At 41.9% G+C, this 21329-nt stretch overlaps 1 protein-coding gene across 3 annotated transcripts in view; it reads left to right on the top strand.

Moving 5' to 3' along the window:
* GNAS (GNAS complex locus) overlaps positions 1-21329 on the top strand; it is a 263534-nt gene that overhangs the window by 227497 nt on the left and 14708 nt on the right. For all 3 annotated transcript variants that reach the window (XM_054045876.1, XM_054045877.1, XM_054045878.1), the window contains exon 6: positions 18645-18699. In XM_054045876.1, coding sequence (XP_053901851.1) covers positions 18645-18699 — 55 coding nt within the window. The remainder of the gene's footprint in view (positions 1-18644; positions 18700-21329) is intronic.

Raw genomic sequence — 21329 nt, 5'->3', positions numbered from 1 at the left:
TCCCGTACCTAGACGACTGGCTGGTACGCGGTCGCACCAAGGAGCAAGTTCAAGCTCACGTCCACTTGATAGTGCACACATTCAACGAGTTGGGCATCCTACTCAACAAGGACAAATCCACTCTAGAACCTACCCAGAGAATAGAATTCATAGGCGCAGTTCTAGACTCCAGACGTGCACAAGCCATCCTGCCAGACAACCGATTTGGCACCATCATGAGCCTCATTCAAGGGCTCCAGGCGTTCCCAACTACCACGGTGAGGTCGTGCCTTACCCTGCTGGGCCACATGGCTTCCTGCACGTACGTAACCAGGTATGCCAGACTTCGGCTTCGCCCACTTCAAACCTGGGTGTCTTCAATATACCGTCCACATCGGGACAGCCTGAACATGGTGGTCACGGTCCCGATCTCGGTCCTGACCTCCCTCACCTGGTGGCTAGATCACAATGTGGTCTGCGAGGGGATGCCATTTCACGCCCCACAACCCTCTCTGCACCTGGTCACAGACGCTTCATCTCTGGGTTGGGGCGCCCATCTCAACGAACACCATACCCAGGGCCTGTGGACTGCATCCCAGCTAGCCCTGCACATCAATGTTCGGGAACTGATGGCGGTGCGCCTGGCGTGCCAGGCATTTCTCAACCTCCTACGTGGCCGTTGTGTGTTAGTTCTCATCGACAACACCACGGCCATGTTTTACATCAACAAGCAAGGAGGAGCACGTTCGTCAATTCTATGCCAAGAGGCCATTCGCCTGTGGGACTTCTGCATCGCCCACTCAATTCATCTCACGGCATCGTTCCTCCCTGGAGTCCAGAACACTCTAGCGGACCGACTCAGCAGGTCCTTCCAGACGCACGAGTGGTCTATCCGTCCGGACATCATACATTCCATCTTCCAGAGGTGGGGGTTTCCCCAGGTAGACCTGTTTGCATCCCGAGACAACAGGAAGTGCCACGTGTTCTGCTCCCTACAAGGTCGAGCTCCGGGCTCCCTCTCGGATGCGTTTCTCCTTCCCTGGAAAGACCACCTGTTTTACGCCTTCCCTCCGTTTCCTCTGGTCCACAAGGTACTGCTCAAATTGCGCAGAGACCAGGCACAGGTAATTCTGGTCGCTCCAGCGTGGCCGAGACAACATTGGTACACCACACTGTTGGAACTCTCGGTTCAGACACCGATCCCGCTTCCGTTGTATCCGGATCTCATCACGCAGGACCACGGCCGGCTGCGTCACCCCGACTTGCAATCACTCCACCTCACGGCGTGGCTGCTCCATGGTTCACCCAGGCAGAGCAGCAATGCTCGCACTCTGTCCAACAGATTCTGCTGAGCAGTAGGAAGCCCTCAACACGCACCACGTACCTGGCCAAGTGGAAGCGGTTCTCCTGTTGGTGCGAACAACGAGCCACGTCCCCGTTGCAGGCACCCATTCCTCTCATTTTGGAGTATCTCCTCTCCCTAAAACATCAGGGGTTGGCGATATCTTCAATTAGGGTTCACCTGGCCGCTATATCGGCCTTTCACCCAGGGGAACTCGCGTCCTCGGTATTCTCTAACCCGATGGTCGTTAGGTTCCTCAAGGGCTTAGACCGGATGTACCCACAACAACGTCAGCCCGTCCCGACGTGGGACCTCAACCTGGTTCTCTCCAAGCTCACAGGTCCTCCATTCGAGCCACTGGCCACCTGTTCACTTCTGTACCTATCCTGGAAGACAGCCTTCCTCGTAGCCATCACCTCAGCAAGGCGCGTTTCTGAACTCAGGGCGCTGACATCCGAGCCCCCTTATACAGTTTTCCATAAGGATAAAGTGCAGCTTCGTCCACATCCTGCCTTTCTCCCTAAGGTGGTTTCTCCTTTTCACATCAACCAGGACATCTTTCTCCCGGTCTTTCATCCCAAACCACATGCCACTCGCCAGGATCAACGCTTGCATTCCCTGGACGTACGAAGGGCCCTGGCCTTCTATATTGACCGCACAAAGCACTTTAGAAAGACGACGCAGCTCTTCGTTGCAGTGGCCGACCGAATGAAAGGCTCACCGGTCTCCTCACAGCGCCTATCCTCCTGGATTACGTCTTGCATCCGGACTTGCTATGACCTGGCAGGTGTCTCAGCACCGCACCTCACCGCTCACTCCACGAGGGCCCAAGCCTCCTCGACTGCTTTCCTGGCACATGTTCCGATACAGGACATTTGTAGAGCGGCGGTTTGGTCATCAGTCCACACGTTTACAGCTCACTATGCACTAGTGCAGCAGTCCAGGGACGATGCTGCCTTCGGATCAGCGGTTTTGCACACGGCAATGTCTCACTCCGACCCCACCACCTAAGTTGGGCTTGGGAGTCACCTAATGGAATGGATATGAGCAAGCACTCGAAGAAGAAAAGACGGTTACTCACCGTTGTAACTGTTGTTCTTCGAGATGTGTTGCTCATATCCATTCCAAACCCGCCCCCCGTCCCCACTGTCGGAGTAGCCGGCAAGAAGGAACTGAGGGGGCGCCGGGTCGGCTGGGGTATATATTCAGCGCCATGAAGGCGCCACTCTAGGGGGCTCCACAGCCGACCCGCCGGTGTTGCTAGGGTAGAAAATCTTCCGACGATCGTGCACGCGGCGCGCACACACCTAATGGAATGGATATGAGCAACACATCTCGAAGAACAACAGTTACAACGGTGAGTAACCGTCTTTTGTTTCTGTAAAGGAACTTACTGCCATTCCAGTCCCAACAATTGCCTGGGGATATGAGGATTGGCATGAAGATGTGATGTAGATTTGAGCTTCCCATGAGGAGAACAGGTCAAAGTTGACTTTTTGCAAAAGAATTTTATTTGAAAATATAGAACATAGTACCTCAAGTTTGATGTTGACTTGCAAGGCAAAGACATGAGCATTTTCCTTCTGCTGAATTTACATGCTGTGTTTTTAAATATATTGAATTACTTTATATATTAATCTGAAGAACTTTTGTATTTAAGTATATTCAAAAGTCGGCAGTTAGGGTCTCACTGTCACCATCTCCAGAACATCACCATCATTTGTCGTTACTTTGACCTGGCCTGTCAACTATTTGAATTCCTGAATCATTCCTAATCTTCTAGGGAAACCAGAATCCTGTGTTCAGAATACTCTCTCTTGTTCCCTAGAAAGTGAAATCATACCATCCCCGTTTCCCTCGTTATCTATAACTGCCATTCAAAATTCCATTCCCACTTTTCAGAACTCTCTGTCGGTACTGTGCAACTTTGCCTAGAGGGAACCTAGGTTGTAGACTACACTTGGCACATGTGAGTAAGGAGAAATAAAGGCTATTCCCAGTACTGTCACTGATTCACTGACTTTGGGTATGTCCAGACTACCCGCCGTATCGGCGGGTAGCGATCGATTTATTGGGGATCGATATATCGCGTCTCGTTATCCACTGGAGTGAATGGCAGTAGCGAAGTCAACGGGGGAGCCTCAAGGTAAATCAATCTAAGATACTTTGACTTCAGCTACGCTATTCACGTAGCTGAAGTTGCGTATCTTAGATCGATCCACACCCCTAGTGTAGACCAGCCCTTCGAGTCATTGAATCTCTGTGTTGTTTGACCTATTTGTGAAATGGGAATAATACTTTCCCATTTCAAAAAGGTGTTGTGAGGCTTAATGTCTACAGAGCACTTCATGGCCCTTGAATGGGAAAAGCCCTGAATGTATACATCGTTGTGACCACTTCTGATCTATTTTTCACTTAGCCCCTTCGCTTGCTGAATTCCTTCCTCCAGTCTTGGCCTTCTCCCTTTCCACAGTAAATGCTTGGGGACACTTTCAGGACATCACTCCAACTACCTGAAAGGAGTCACTTCATCTATTTAAATTTCACCTTAAAACATTCCTGTTCATTTTAGCTTAAGTGGAACTTAAACTCTCCTCTCCTTTCCCATCCCTTGTTACAACATCTTCCTTTCTTTTCTCACTCACCTGTTTTAATTAGTCTGCTGGTGCTTCATTGAATCTTCGCTGTTTTTAAATATCAACTTTTTACCCAATCTTTTTCCATTTCTACTTGCATCTAATTCTGCAATGTTACCTTTCCCATCACTCTGCATTTTCTGGCACCTGCATGAAGGATACTAGAAAAATACATTCTATCTTATGTAAAATAGCCACATCATCTCATAGTTAAGGCTAAGATTTTTTTTCACAGTTATTTTTAGTAAAAGTCACGAACAGATCACGGGCTCCGTTGTTGCCTGTGACCTATCCGTGACTTTACTAAAAATAACCTGGGGGAGGAAAAGAGTCCCATTGGGGGAGGGAGGGACTGACAGGCCGAGACCCCCACCATGGCAGAGGGCACAGCCCCGACTGCAGTGAGGGGCACAGCCATGGGGGGGGGCACAGCCCTTGCTCCAGAGCTGGCCCAGCTGTGGGGCTGGGGTGTGCAGCCGGGACCAGGGCCATCCGGGGGGGGCAAGTGGGGCAATTTTCCCCGGGCCCCACAGGGGCCCCCAGGAGAGTTTTTCGGGGCCCCTGGAGCGGGGTCCTTTACTCGCTCTGGGGGCCCCAGAAAACTCTCGCGGGGCCCGGGCTCCTGGAGCTTCTTCCACTCCAAGTCTTTGGCGGCAATTTGGCGGCGGGGGGTCCTTCCCCCAGACCCACCACCGAAGTGGCCTGAAGACCCACGGTGGGGGGTCCTTCCGCCCCGGGACCTGCCGCCGAATAGCCGGGGACCTGCACCGCCGAAGACCGCAGGCCCCCTGAATCCTCTGGGCGGCCCTGGCCCCAACTGCAGTCCCTGACAAGGCTGAGACACTGTGGAGCTGGGGCACACGGCCCCGGCTGCAGACCCCAGAGAAAGCCGCAGGGCTGGGGATGCAGGGTCCTTGTTCCAGGCAGCCCCTGTTACAGGGCGTGGGCGCACAGTCCCATCTCCTCCTCCTGCTGAAGCCGTAGAAGTCATGGAGTGTCCGGCAAAGTCACAGAATCCATGACTGCCTTGACCTCCATGACTAAATCGTCACCTTACTCATAGAAAAATTACATGGTAAAAATCTGATGTTTCCCTTTCAGAAATCCCTGACTTCTCTACTCCAGGAAGTTTTAGATGATGTATTAATTTAAATTTTAAAAGATTGTATTGATGTGGTAAATTATTTATACTGAGGGGAAAGTAATTCTACTTATTTGATGGCACTGGAGGGAGCTAAAGACCATGAGGACAAAGTCCGTATAAATACTTAGTTAACATGGGTGGCAAGTTATATGGGCCCATGGTGCCCGTGCTCCACCAATATTCAGGAACATGGAACTGGCTCCACCAATATTTGGGCTTATATTTTCAGAGACATCCCATCCATAGGATGGACCAGGGCACCCGACCCAGGTCCTGAACTTTGGGGGGCCCCACGCTTCAGGAGGATGCGGGGTCCAGGGCAGCCTGGGGGGGTTAGCGGGGTACCTGGCACCGGCAGCAGAGCGCGTCCCGGACCCAGCCCGCCCTGCTCTGCCTGTTCCCATCCCTGCTTTGCCCCTGCCCCCACTCCACTCCCACCGCACCTCTTCCTACCCCTACTCTGACCTCTCCCCATCCCATTCCACCCCTTACCCCAAGTCCCTGCCCCGCCTCTTTCTGGCTTATGCCCTCTCCCCCAAGCGATGCCGGGAGCCAGCAGAGCGGGGCAGGCTGGGGCCGGGTCGCTCGCTGTTTCTGGTGCCAGGCCCCCCGCTAACCCTCCAGGCTGCCCTGGACCCCATGTCCCCCTGAAGCGCAGGCCTCCCAAAGTATGGGGCCCAGGGAAGTTACCATGGTCTGTCCTATGGACGGGACGGCTCTGCTTGGACCCATTCTCGGCACCACCAAAAATTAACTAACGTGGGCGCTAGGTTTGTATAACACACAATTAAAAGCTATCCCGTCGGTTTCATCTATTTCTTAACTATTTAGAGCGCCCTCTAATAAACATTTTGCATAGCACAGACTGTGGTCTTCTTAAAAATGAAATGTCCCAAATCTCATTGCTGGTCATTATCAGTTTAACTAAAGGTGTGTTTTAAATTTGATTTAGTTCCTGTTTGGACACTCCTAAATTGGATTTAAAATGCATTATTTTGATTTAATTTAAAGCTGTAATTTACCACCTTAAAATACATCAATATCAGTCATTTTAAGCCAGTTTAAGAGTGCCCATACAGGGATTTGCACTGGTTTAATTAAATCAATTTTAAAACACTGGTACAAGTTTGTGTGTAGACAAGATCCAAAGGGTTCACCAGAAGACAAATCCTAATCTGTTTTGGCACTACATGGACTCTAGCCCTTACCGCCTACAACAAGCACACTGATCTGTCAGCTGGCTCTGAAGATCCATAGAGTAGTTCCCCATCAGCTCAGCCCCCATGCAGTCCAACTTGTGTGAAAGTAAGCCATCTCTGTGACGCAGTCCTGCTTCTTCCTTCCACACATCCTCAGTCCATCAATAACTGGGGCCTTACACTCAGAATGATACTGTCATGGCCAGTACATACTGCAGCTGGGAGAGATGTGGTCTCAAAATTCACCAAATTCCTCAGCAAGAGAAAGTAACAATCCAGCAGCTGTACAATATTATAAAACTATGGAAGTAAGGAGAGGCAAAGCATGTTAGCTGACATCATATCAGTAAATGTTTGGTTCTTAGCTGAAAAACACCATTAACCACCTATCCCCTGTCTTCCAGCAGACAGATGGGACAAAAACATTTGTGAAACATGGATGCAAAAAGATTGAAAGGTATTTTTATGATCAGATCCATGTATGGTCAGCCAGACTTGATCACTAAGGGGTTGTCTACACAGACACTCAGGAAAGTTAAGACGAATTAATTAAAGGTGTGAAGTTAATGCACATTAGTTAAAAAGCATGAAATTCCATGTAGATGCTCTCATTGACCATTCAGATGGGGGTTTAATGCTCTTTAACTTACAGCATTAACTTCACACCTTTAGTTAATTGGTCTTAACTCCCCGTGTAGAAGTGCCCTAATTCTGCTATCTTGATGGTATTGAGGGTGGCCAAAGACCATGAAAGCAAGATTCATTGTATCATTGATTAACATACAGTATTAAGCTGACCTGTTAGTCTGTTGCTTTTAATTACTCATGTAAAAGTACAAATTGTAGTATTTAGCGTATGCGCCTTCTCAGTGAAATAACTGAACAAATCACGGGTCTTCCAGGCATCCCTATATAATTTCATTCTTCGACAACAGTTTTTGTCAGAATTATACAAAGTTAAAATCACATTAAGTAGCAAGAAAGGCAGAAATCTCTTAGACATTTCATAGAGACAGCTTTGAACATGAGCACTTAGCATTCCTTGACTGCTATCAACATTTACACAAACTGTAGCTGATCTTAGTTCCCGCGTGAACATCATGAAGTTAGCCTTACTTAGGAATAATATATACCATTGCCTTGCATTCCACCTCGAATTAACCTGTGGCCTGTCTAAGGGATGGGGGGGGGCGGGGCTCATCATTTGACCTCGTTAATTCAGCTTTGTCATTTTATTCCATACTAAGTGGTAAATAGAGTTAGGTAAACTAAGGTGAGCCAGCCAAGCAAGCTTGCTTTTTAAAAAGGGAGAAAAAACTTGTACAAGGTCACTGCGCTTTGAGTTCCTCTTAGGCCTACATCTAAATAACTGACTGGGATGAGGGAGGCTGAGTCCAAAGAAATAGTATTCTGGATGCACCTGTGCCAGAGAAGCTGTTTTGATTATGTTTTTGTCAGAATAAGGATCATGAATCAGAACTGGTTTCCATTTTTATCCTACAGGCCAAAATTCAGGGAGAAGAGGGTTTCCAAAAAAAAAAAAAAATTTTTTTTTTAAAGTTTGTGTTTTTGGGTCTCCAGACTTGAATAAGTCCTGGGGTTTGATCTGTGAACACTTTAGGCTGCCAAGAAGAAAACAAGGAAACATGATGAACTAAGCTATATTAAAAAAACAGAAATGAGTTAACAGGGATTGCTGCATGTTCGTCACTGCTCACCAACAACACACAGTGTTCCAGCCTCAGGCTTGCCTAGGAATTGAATCATGACACCGTGATCTCATTCATACCATTACCTTTCATTTCTGCACCCTGTGTGCTTGGATTGGTTTAAGCTTTCTACTGGTTTGGTGAAGTAATTTTTTGGGGTGGGGTGAGGGGCTGTTCTGAAGTTATTTGACATATGCAGGCTTGCAGTGAAGAGTGAGCCTTGCAGGCATACAGTAGTAATTTTTTTAAACACTCTGTTGATTTTGATAGTTGAGAATGCTAAAATGCCTGTTACAAGTTAAAAAGGTATGGATAGAAGCAATTGGGGAAGCCTTAATTGTGTTTATTTGGAGGGGCTATGAGGAGGATATTTGGTTTGGGAGGTGGATAATCAAATACATTCAAGGGGCCAAGACACTGAAAATGGACATAAACATCTAGAATTAAATTTGCCCTGGTTTATTGGAAAGCATGGAGGACCAGAAAAACAGGTGCACAGGGAGGCATCCACTCCCCCCTGTATGTTGCAGAGAAGGTCTACACTTAGATCTACCTAGCTATGTAGTGTGCAAAATTCACACGCTTTAGTACTGTAGTTAGGTCAACCTAACCCCAGCTAGAATGCTTCCATCGACCTAGATACTGCCACTTGGGGAGGTTGATAATCTACAGTGACAGGGAAAATCCCTTCTGTCACAGTAGGAAACGTTTATGCTCCAGTGTAGCATTAGTGTAGCACCATATCTATGCTACTGTAGCATCTGTACTGTAGACATGGCCTGAGCAATAATGGAGCAGGCCAGTGAGTTGGGGGAAGCAAAAATCTAGTAGCTTTAATACACTGCACAAGTGGCCTGGAGGTGGTATGACTGCTCGCAGACTGTAGGCTGGGGGTAGCAGTAGAGCTAGTCCGGGATTTTTTAACTAATACTTTTTCCATCAAAATATGCTAGTTTGTCAGAACCAAAACAGGGCTGTTTTTTACAAATCCCCTGACTTAAAAATAAAAAATAAATGTAAAAAAATAAGTTGGTAAAAGTTTTTGATTGTATAATTATTTCATTTTCATATTTTGGAAACCAGAAAAAAAAATCCAGTTTTCTGATTCAAAATGATTTTTCATTCAGAAATTTAAGTTAATTAGATTGAAAAATGTTAAAGTAAAAAAGTCAAAATAAAAACGCAAACATTTTGATTGACCCGAAAAGAGGGGAGGAGGAGTTTTTTCGATTCACTAACATTTTCTAGATTGTGACTTTTCGTCTTGATTCGGGAAGGTAAACATTTTCCAATATTTACAAGACAGGAAAACCATTTCCTGCCCAGCTCTAGGTACCAGCCATGGGTGCACTGCTGCCGAGCTAATTTCTCTGTCATCCATCACTCTCTCTCCCATGCTTCACCCACACAAAGCCAGGAAACTTAGGCATTCTGTGAGTGGAGAAGATTCCACTCCGAATTAGTAAAACATTGCAAAATGTTTCTTTATTCTTTATTGTGTCTTGCGATTCATGCTAGATGAAGCTTGGCATTGATTTCCGTCGCTTACACCAATCCCAAGCTTTTGTAGTATCTTTGCAGAATAAATGAATGGAAATTCCGAATTATATGTCACATGTATGTTACGAAGTACATCTTTCCAAAGAATTTCTATGAAATCTGCTATTTTTCTGAAATGTGCATTGTTCAAATGGCAAACGGACAAAATATATGTGGTTAATGGGGGAGGGAGTGGGAAGCTCGTATATATATTTGAGTCTGGATGGAACTTACTCTACAATTTTTAGAAATGAAAATATCCATGTAGGGACCTAAAGGAATCCTGTGGGCTGATGGTGCAGTTTGCATTGAATGCCTGTATTCGTGTCTTTATGGCATTTGGAAGATATTTTACCGTGGTTTAAATGCTTATTACAGCTGCACTACTTTGATTACGTCTGCAGTCCCCATTGTTTTTTGATGAATTACTGAGACTTCATATTTTGTGAATTGTCTCGTTTCTTGATTATAGTATAAAATGTGGTTACTTCGTTAACGGATCTAATCTCTCTTGCCTATTTTACATCACAATGGCTGCTATTTCTGATCTCTGTGAAATCATTTATTATATATAACTCATAAGTCTTATTCCTAGACTGTTGGTGTATCAGCTGGTAGCTGAATCTCATGATTGTACAAATGTTTGCTGTAGGGTAAACCAACTAACATTTTTGACACAAGTCTGTGCCCATATAGATAATTTGGACATAATTGAACGGATTGATCAAGACTGTGCTAAAAATAAAAAATTCTCTCATCCATGAAATGAAAGAAAATGGATGTTTTAAAGGCAGCCATCGTCAAAAAGGGGCATAGGGAAATGAACTGTGTTATGCAGGGACTTAAAGGTTTTGCGTTTCACCTCTGAATTCAGGAGTTCAGATTTGACTTGAGTTGCAAGTAAATCTAATTTGTTTTACTAGTTTCTGTTATAGATTTGTCCTTCAGAAATCTCCATGCCATTTGGAACAAAGTGGCAGTATTTGCTTGCAAGAACTAGAACAAGAATAGCTAAAGTGCTCAACTTGGGAGGTGGCGAAGCAGTATGAGGAAGCTTGCAAAATCCATGATCCTGAGAGGTGCTGAGCACCTGTAATTCCCAGTGACTTGACTTGGAGCTAGGTGCTCAAGCCCTTTTCCCATCAGACACATAATGTCTGCCTGTCTCTCATTTAGTTATTGTAAGAACAGAAACTAACTAAATTCAGGCCAAAACCTTAAAGAAAACATACAAAAATCTTTTTTAAAAAAGGCCTCACAGGCAAGTGATTGTACTGTTAGTCTTTAAAGTGGCATGGTTTGCCACAGACGAGGAGGGGGGGAAATGGAAAACAGAGGTAGGGCATGACTGAAGCTTTCATTTTAGTACTGTAACTTTTTTTTTATAAACCTACCATAAATTCAATCCTGCATTAAAAAGCAATCAAAGTTGTTTCTCTCCTTCACTCTGATTGTCTCTGTGTATGAGTTGAGAGATGCATTGTACCTTTCCAGCTTCTCAAACTGCCTGTGCCTATTTTTATTTGTCAAGCTGGGGCTAGGCTGGCCCCATTCCAGATGTGTCTCACAAGATTTGGTGCTGATGAGCTATTTATAGAACTGTGGTTCCATTGTCATGACAACCGTGCTAGAGGCCAAGGCGGCTGGGAGCTATTTCTGGACTTGTGCTGTAATGTAAAACTGATTGGGAAAGTTAGTGCATCCTCTAAGCCAGACTAACTTTAGACAGGCAGAGAGAAAAAAGACGTCCACAATTTCTTTAAATACACTTTCCTTTTCTCCTACTTTTTCCCAATTTGTTCTTTTCTTGGCAGTTTTTGAAAAGCATGCATTTTCTACTTTGTATTGCCTGTAGTGAAACAAAATGCATTTTAGGTCCTGTGGCCTCTTGTGGGTTACGCTTTTAATTATGCAGTTTAGGAAGCAATACACGTAACCAAGCTGCATTTTTGTTTTTAGGGAAGGATTTGTTGTTTTTTTTTTTTGTGGCAACACAAAAGTAATGGTTTAGTTTACAATAGTTGTAGTTTTGTAGTTCTTCATATCCAGTAGTTTTAATATTAAATTTTTCGTGTGTGCTTTGTGCTCTCCACACCATATAAGGAACTGTAACCTTGATTACCGCAAGATGATTCCAAATATATGGAGTCATACTTTTCAGCTTTCTCATTATTTGCTTCAAAATTAGACCAGTGGTGCCCCTCCGCCTCCAAGTGGCTGGAATGCTCCGAGGTTATTCTGAAATTAAAGCTGATTCTTCTCTCAAAACCACTTTTATGTAATATATACACACACACTCACTCACTCTAATATTATATATAAATAAATAAATTCTAAAGTTTGGATACTTAAAAGTGTTCTGACCTGTGCATGATTCTGTAAAATGTACATTTAAATGAGGATCATCCTAATAAATAATTGACTCCAAACTGGAAATATAAAGAAATAGATTTCTTGCTTAGTGGGGCTATTTTTACTGAATAGTTGTGTCTTTTGGTTTATTCAGCTTCATTACTTGCACTGTTGTAGGAAAGCTGCTTTCCATTATAAATCTCTGTTTTTAAGCGTGCCCTAATGGGTCTGAGAACTTGGATGTAAAATCTCATCCCAGTAACACTTTTTTTTTTTTTTTTACTGCAATTCTCATCTCATGATTATACAAGTACAAGATTCGTTAGATGCTTTCTTGGGTGCCTCTGATTTGAAAGCAATTCTGTTTGTGTTGTTAAATACAGTTTTACAAGTATTTTAATAGGCCCATAAAACTAAGATTTTGGTGGGATTCTTCACCCTTCATTCTAAGTTTTCTAAATATTACTGTTTAAAAAACTTCCATGTAATACATAAGATCTGTAAGAATTTTAACGTCTGCATGACCCATATTAATCTGAAAAATTCCATTTTTGTGAACATTTGAAAATTTCACTTTAAACAGCCTATGTATTTTTTTTAAGCTAGTGTTAGTATTTCCTCTTTGGATCTTTTACTAAATGTTGAGGAAATATCATGTATCATAACTGCATGACAGGTTTGTATTTATATACTATGCATGATTGCAGAGACACCATAAAGATTAGCAGATCTAACACTATGCCAGCAGCTTCGTTTTTGTTTGCCTCCATATCCCAACAATCCTCTACTGTGCCTGCCTTCTCTGTTTCTCTTAGTAGAAATATGCAGGAAACCTCTTCCACCAATTTCAAGAATAGGATTCTTGTATTTTTCAATATCCTGCTTGCTCCCAAGGGTAGAAAGGATAGGCAAAACGGAGGGACTGCCGACGTGTGTATGCTTGAGCCTGCAAATAAACCTGGTGCCCTGGATTTGTTGTCAGCATATTGACCTGAGTGAGAAGCTGGGGTTTTAGCAGTGTTTCAGTACTTGTTTTTCAGGGGTTGGGAAACTCTACTGGATTTGTTTGGAGGAGGGTAAGGGAAAGGGGAGTCTACTTTTCAAGTTACAGTACATAAAATTTTGGACTTCTCAGCCTGAATGTCCCTTTAAGAAAAATATTATACAATTATACAGTAACTTGGAACTCTGTAGCTGCAGAATAGACAAAGGCTTTGAGGAAAGAATTTCAGTTCTCAGATATTTAGATCACTTTTGCTTTTTAAAAAGCTACACTTAAATAACAAAATTATGGTATAGAGACAAAAGGCAGAAAATTCAAAGTATGGTAAAAGGTGATCTGTTCTGGAGCAAGAAAGGCACATGTTACTTACAAATAATATTAGTGTTGACCTTAATTTACAGTTTATTTTATTTCTCCTAAATGACACTAGAACCTAATTTGGCTGTGCTTGATGAGGCAAAACTGTCATTGATTTTGATGGGAGTTTGCATAGGTAATGTCTGCAGGATCAGGTCCTTCATTGGTAAAATCAGTAAACAACTAATGGTTTCATTTTCAGAAACAGAAACTGAACTGTGACTGCTCCCTCGGAGGTGCCCCTAACCACGACAAATCGGACTGTGATTAGTTCAGAATAATAATTTAGTAATAAAAGCACAAGACTGAGAGGAGATCTGGAATCTGTTCTTGCTGGCATCTGTTCTTGCTGGCTTGATGTATGACCTTGGGCAGCTCTTTTTCCCTTTCAGTATCTTGATTTCCCCATCTTTAAAACAGGGTGACTAATATTTACCTTGGGGTGGGGAGGCAGGCGTTGTGAGCCTGATTTGGTATCTGTAAAGTTCTTTGCGTCTCTCAGATGGAAGGAGCTTTACAACTCCGAAGTGCTAATACTACTAAGAAACAAGTTTCAAATAAATGCTTTTGTTTAAAATTGAGACTGAAATATTTTGAAATATGTCATGTGCAGTGGTAACTTGTGGGGGTGTTAATGTGTCAGAGAAGGAGGTCTAGGAAGAAGTCAGTGTTGGTTTCATTTTGCTTGTAAACTCAGGTGATGGTTTTATAAAAAATAGTATCCGATAGGAATAAAACTTGTCTCTCTGAAAATAGATGTGTGATCTGTTGAAGGAGACCTTTGCTATATTCTCCTTGATTAGAACAAAAGCCTCTTTTAGACTGAGATTTAGAATTTTTGCTTGTCTGTCAACCACTTCATCAGATTGCAAAGACTAAAATGTCAAGTTACTGTTTACTGAAAAGTTTGGCAAGTTTTTCTGTTTCTTCAGTAGGGGAAATCTTCAAGGAGACAGACGCACTTTGATTATTGTCCAGCTCTTCCAAAAAGTGTGGCATTTGGTGGTTGCGTGGGATGGTTTTTTTTTTATCGATTATAAATCTTTCTGATGGGGAAAATAAGGGGAACTTCCCTCATTGGGACTGGGGCCTCAGCAATGTTATGCTAATAGCTCTCGATCTTCATTTGCTAATCTAGACCCCCAAATGTGAACACACAGTAGAAGCAGAAAAGATTTCTGAACAGATAATTCTCAAACTCCAGAACTGCTGAAGAGAGAATGGAAATAAGTAGGTCCTTTTATCTGGAAATCTTATCTTGCTTGGGGAATGGCAGGTTTATTAAAATTTGGAACAGTCTTCGAAGTGAATGATTCAGTTACTTACTGTGTCCCCCCCATGCTATGGCATGAAGGACAAAAAAGGAGCCTTTGTGCCGGCTTTCTGTCTGAGTTTTGTTTAATAAATACAGTGCCTAAAAAGTGTAAGGGAATTTGCTGGTTCACAATGGCTTATATCTCCTACATTTTGTGTATACTTTCCCTTCCCTTAGGTGAGTAGGTCTGAGGAAAAATCTGGGGTTTGTTTCAGATCATTTTCGTTTACCTTTAAGTTTTAATACAATGAATTTTAATATCCAAGACAGAAGCCTGATTCTGTACTAGGGCCCTGATCCTGCTTCTGTTGAAGTCGGTTGGTTTGTTTTGCTAGCTGCAAATTAACTAAAATTATTTAACACCTCCCACCCTGCTTCTTAGCACTTCTTTTAATAGTGTAGATAAAGGTCACCCGTGTGAAGAGATAATATTTTGCAAAGCAATGACCCAGTCCCGCAACTTGGTCCAAGGCAGGTTCGGGCCCCCAGTGAGAAGTGGGAATGACTGCTGACTGAATGGCAGGGTTGCTTTCTGGAAAATAACTTCCTCCTCTAGTCTCAACAAAAGCAGCGTGGAAAAAGGCAGTGTAGTTTTGAGCGTTGTTTTTTGTGTCAGTGTTTTTGTAGTTTGAAGCTGAAATTGTTATTGATACAAGATCTAGCTTGATGGATTTTTGGCTCCTTTGTTTTTGAATCACAGCAACGGTTTTGCTGTTTATTTTATCACAGCTACCTTTCTCTGTCCCTCTAAACATCCCAGAGCCCATAACAAATTTCTTCCCAACTTCTCTTCCACAGCAGATTGTGTTCTCCAGTAAATTGGAAGGTGTGTGTCATCCCTACATTTTCTGTCTCCAGCCTGAAGTCCCATAGATGAAATCTGTTTACATACATTTTCAGAGCTAAATTCTCTGCTGACATAAATGGGCACATCTCCTCTGGAGTCAGTGGAATTGTACCTGTCTACCCTAGTAGTGAATGTAGTGAACGCAGACTGGCACTGAAATGTCCTCAACCAAAACTTCACATTTTGGACAGATCATGAAAGGAACTTCAGAAAGAAAAATAGTGATTATGATAAATTTGTATGTATTTTTAATTACTCATTGATTTCGCATGTTAAAATGAAACCAAGTTGTAAGTGTTTCACTCCCACTGGGTATAATCTCTCTTACTGGATAAATTGCATACTCAAAAAGAAATCGGTCTTGATTTGTAGTAACTGGGTATTCCCCGGGTCTTGTACTGTGAGCTTTTTTGAGCTCTCTTCACTCCCTCCTCCTCTCTTCCCCCCCCCCCCCCCCCAAAAAAAACCACCCTCACTTTAGTTACAACAGGAGAGGTGATAGCTTTTCCACTGCCGTTTTGACGTTCTTTTTGTCTTATTGCAAATATCACTTTAATTTTGCAGATAGGCAGCCTCAGTCAGTTCAAGGGGTGTCCCTACAAAGATGTATCATACATCTATGAATCAGTATGATTTTCTTGTGTGTGTTTTGGGAATTAAGGTCTCCAAAACACTTTTCATGAAGTGGAATATGCACAGAAAGGAGAGCTCTGTATTTAACACTTACATTGCTCTCTTCCTCCAAAAATGCTGCTGGAAGGATGATTGTAGGTTTTTTGGTAACTGTCACACAATTACATGCTTTCCTCTAAAGTAGTATTGTTTTGAATGTCAAACTTTATTGAATGTTGGAACTTGTTTTGGGGGAAGAAGAAATGTTTATTACATTCAAACTTATTTTACCTGGCATGGATGTAGCTGTTGGAATTCATCTCCCGTACATTACTGCTTCTCCTATGTGGCTGGTGTTTTTCAAGGAAATCATAGGTCTAAAAATAGTCTGCATAAACAACAGTAAGAGGTTTGAGTACTTTCAGTTCCAGGTTTTAGAAATCTCTCGTTGTTTTCTAATTGTCAGAGTTTCCAAAACCCATTGCGTTCTTATGAAAGTAAAAAAGAGTTTGTGGAAGCCTACTATAAAATGTTACACTTAGGTGTATATTGTGTGGAAAGACTGGGATGTTTCAAAGTCACATAGGTGATTAATATAACAACGTTCATAACATAGCAACAATTCCTGCATCAAATATCCTCCTGCTTTGAAATATACATTGTCACCACATGTTCCTGAGACTGCAGTTTTAAAAGCAGAATGCCTTTATTACCTGTTGAACCGTTTGACTCATCTGAATCCATAGACAGTCTTACCCTGAATACCCTGATTTTTCATTTTTTTGAAATGCTGTTTGTTTTTTATTTTAAACATCACATATTATTTGATTAATAGCCTGGAAGATTTGAGGACAAATCCAGTATGAGCAGTGGCAATACAAGTTTCCCTCTACTGCTCTGTTTTCTTGCCTCTAGCTCTACCTCCGTCTTCAGCTGTATCGCTGCGAAAATATTGTCAATAGGAGCTGATTTTTAGGTGTAAATTTTTTTTAATAATGCTACCACTGCTTCTTAAGATATAGCCCAGTGTTTTTAAACGTGCAAATCTGGAAATGTATAAAAGTCTGATATGGGTAAGTAGTGACCTAAATTCATTGCTGGTGATTCTTCACTGGCCTGTGGAAGCAATTGATCATTTGAGTCCATTTCCCAGTGTACAATGTCTACTTCACAAGCCAGTGTTAGAGTTGGTGCTAATTGGCCCTATGTGTAGTCTTAGCAGAGTGACCAATGATTAAATATGCATGGAGACTGAGTTGCTTTCTTGAGCCTAGAGAGGGTAAACCAGGTGAAGGTTGAAATGCATTGTTCAAAGAGTGTAGGAACAGGAGGGGAAAACTTGTATTTCGACTGCTTGTGCTATTCCTGTTCTATGGACAGAGGAATTCGGTCAGAAGGAATTTCAGTGTGGCATCTTTCAAAAACACGGTGCTTCTAGATTGTAGTAAATTACCAAAAAAACTAACTGCAGCGGTATTTTCAGGCCTCTTGGTAATATTAATATGGAGGCTAAGTGCTGTGTCGCTTGAATACCTACGTGGTATGGCATGTGTGATATGGAGAAGTTTGTAGCATAAAATCTGGATGTTGCTGTAGGCACAGATATTGAGTATCTATGGAAGGAGAGCTGAGAGGGAAGAATTTTCATATAGTTGAGCTGCATTGGTGTCAATATACACTAGAGCCTGTTCTCTGCATCCGTTGTTTATCTCTGTGCTAGTGGGGATATAAAGCATATATATTAAGGCATTTTCTTGATAAATGTGTGAGCATTTTGCAACTGCTGTGAAACAAGTAATTAATAAAGCAGCATCCTGGGATTTTTGCTTCCAGTTAAAATGAAAGGAAATCAGGAGGGAATGATTACTGCTAAAGGCATTTTAAAGACCACGTTAGCCTTGCTATCTTCTTTAGTTGTATTAATCAATTTGAGTAATACAAATCTCGTTACGGCTAATTAATCTGCCATTGCCTACTCTGGTAAGTAAACTAAAAGAACTTCTGCAAACAATCAAAGGACAGATCAGTCCTACCTTACTCTTAACTTAATTAGCAACATAATTGGTGCAGGGATTTCACCCATGCTTTTGAAATAAAGTAGGAAAGTTTGATTTAAAAACAGAGTTCGTGTCTTACTTTTGTAATAACTAAATGCAACGAAAGAAATATTTTGCCTACTGTTCTAATGTTGGGGATAGCAGAGAATGATAGCACAAGTTATATTAATGTTTAGATATTGATATTTGTCCACCCGGTTTGAAAAAATAAAACTACGTGTGTGTTTCTTAACAATTAAACTGTTTTAGTGAAAATTGTAATGAGATTATCAGAACAGTTGATTAAATTTGTGTTCCTGGCCCTCTGCTGGATAGTGGTAGCCAATGCAATTCTTTTTATATTGCTGTTGCAGACATAGTGCCATACGTAAATAATTTACATCACTTCAGCATTTTGTAAATATGAAATGTAAGACACCCGGGGGTGGTGGGGGCCCAAACACCTGATAGCCTATCTTTTAGGTGAAGCCTACTCAAAAGTTGTAATTAAACTTTAGATACAGATCGCAAATTTATTTGACAATGAAAAATGACATTTTAATTTTTCTTTCAGTTTTCTGGACAAGATTGACATAGTCAAACAAAATGAATATACACCATCTGACCAGGTGAGTAAAATTGTATTAAGAACTTCTATAACACAACCACTATTTCCCATTGCCAAGAATAACTAAGCTTTGAATTTCACAATATATATTTTAACTTCCTTTTGTCGAATTGGCAGCTGCAGTCTCCATTGTAGATGCCAACCTCCGTTGTATGATGTTTAACATTGCAATGAAAATAAAGTTTACATTTATGTGCTTTGATCTCAGCTCAAGTGTATCAGGAGCAAGGAACTAGGATGAGAAAAACTGCCCAGGTTAAAGTAAAGGTCAAACTTCTGCAGTAGTAAAAGCCATCCCTTGTAACCATTGGAATTAGAGCTTCATAAAGTCAGCCCCCCCAGCTGAATAACTGCATAGATATTCCTTCTTAACTTAAATTTGGTTTACGCTTTCTCAGTCCTCCTGGCTACCACTGCAAATTAGCTCTCTACATAATGCAGGGGCCACATTGCTGACCATTAAAGATAGCTTTCCAGCCCTTTTCATACATGTTACCTGTAAAATCAGAGGACTGCCTTTTGTTAACCCAAATGGCAGAATAGCCTACCAGTCAATAGTTTATCCGTTTAAAACAGCATTCTCAGCAGGACGGTATTGTTGTAGTGAAAATGTAGTCTGACCCAGTGTTTTGTAATTAAAGGCAAATGTCAGTAGCACTGGCAAAACTTCCTTTGCAAATGACACCCAATTTCTGGCGTGGATCAGTGCATCCAGAGCTAGCAGAAGCTAAACTCCAGGCATGTTCTGCCCAATCAAAGTGAAGTTTTTATAATATGCCCACTTGCATGCAGAATCACGTCATTATTTACCAAAAAAAAGTGTGCTTAAAGTACAGCTAGCATGTCAGTTTCTAAGATTTAAATTAACATTATGGTAGAGTATGCAAATGTAAAACTAATTGGGCTAGGGAAACCTAACTATAACAAACTGTGGACCAGTTTCTACTCTATAATGCATAGGAGCCTGGATGAAGCCAAGTAGTCAGCAGTTGTCAGTTTTTTGGTACATAGCTGAACTGTACTTTAACTATATAAGCAAAATGTGTGGCAGTCCTTGATTTTATTCATTAACATGCTGTTCAACAACAACATCCGTTTTAAAACACTCAAGTCCATAACCAAGTCTTGATCCTGCAATTGGATCCACACAAGTGAGCTCTTGTGCCCCTGTCCACAGGTCAAACAACTTAATGAATGTTAAAGGTCAGGCTGCTATGGATAGATTAGAATCAACACCCTCCCCTTCAAAATAAATCCCATTCCAGTGGACCAGAGGTCTGTAGTAGGACATGTTTTGTTAGGGTTTGGTAGAGCTTTCTATTACTGTGGCTTCCCTAACAGTACTTGATGCTTCAAAACATTTCCCTACATCAAAATATCCTTTGATTATTTCTTTAGAATCTGTTGCAATCCCTTTAACTCATATTGAACAAAATAAGGTTCTTTATGTGAACTGGCCAACTCCTCATAAATTAAGGACACAATCCTGTGACTGGATCCATGAAGGCAGACTTCCTGTACCTGTGTAGAGCTCCAGTGGACTCCACATGGGCCATAGGGGTCGCCATTGTAGATCTTAAGGCAGTATCAGAGTTCAAGAAGTAAAAAAGTCAGTCTTTAATTACCACAAAAAGAAAAAAGAGCATTCTGATAGATTGCTTCCTCTTCAGGTGCAGACCCTTCTCTTTAGGAGAAAACCGCTTCTCAAGTTACCAGATTGAATGGTCATAAAATAAGTGTAGTCATTTTTGATTTGTAAGTTTTCCAATAGTTGATGATGATCTGAAATTTAATTAATGCTCAATTTATCTATCCCCTGTTTTCAGAAAGGCTTAGAAGTGCAGACCAACTTTTACCCACTTACAACTCTGATTTTCTTTGTCCCTTCTAAAATCACCCTTTCGTCTAATTTCCTCTAGTAGTCTCCAGTCCCTTCATGGTTCTAATAGTCTCTCCAGAGTTACTGGAAAGGAGCTTTGTATAGAGGCAGCTTTGTCAGTGTGCTTTATTTTTAAGACAAAGTGGGGATAATATCTTTTATCGGACCAGTTGTGTTTATGAAAAAGACAAGATCTGAAGAGCTCTATGTAGCTCGAAAGCTTGACTCTTTTGCCAACAAAAGTTGGTCCAGTAAAAGATATGACCTCACCCACCTTGTCTCTCTAATATCCTGGGATCACAGATTACCTGAAAAGCTTCTTTTTGAATTGCAAAGAGATTAGCCTGCAGATATTAAATCATAAATTTAATGTTTCAATTTTATATTGGAGGCCAGTGATGGCAGGAGCTTTGTGTGTAATTATTAATTATGTGCTTGTTTGGGACCATTGACTTCGGTGGAGCTTCATAGATGTGCAGGAGAATGCCCATGTGGAGTAGTGCTTGTCTTCAGACATTTTGAAGATGGCCACTTGTGTTTTTAAACTTGCACAGATTCTAGATCCTGACAGCTTCTAGTTTTTTCATATTTAACTTTTTAATTATCAGAAAATTTTATTTAAAAATTATCATTCCTAACAAATGGATCTAGTTAGAATATATGCATGTTGAAATAGTCTAATATAAGTGTTCAAGAAAACTAGCAAGTTTGCAACAATTTGCTGTTAAATAAGTGTCTGTAAAATGCAGCCA

This window comes from Malaclemys terrapin, chromosome 12 (genome assembly GCF_027887155.1).
Source record: "Malaclemys terrapin pileata isolate rMalTer1 chromosome 12, rMalTer1.hap1, whole genome shotgun sequence".
In the NCBI taxonomy this organism is placed as follows: domain Eukaryota; kingdom Metazoa; phylum Chordata; order Testudines; family Emydidae; genus Malaclemys; species Malaclemys terrapin.
Note: the sequence above shows the minus strand (reverse complement) of the source record. Positions and strands in the feature narration are given on the sequence as shown.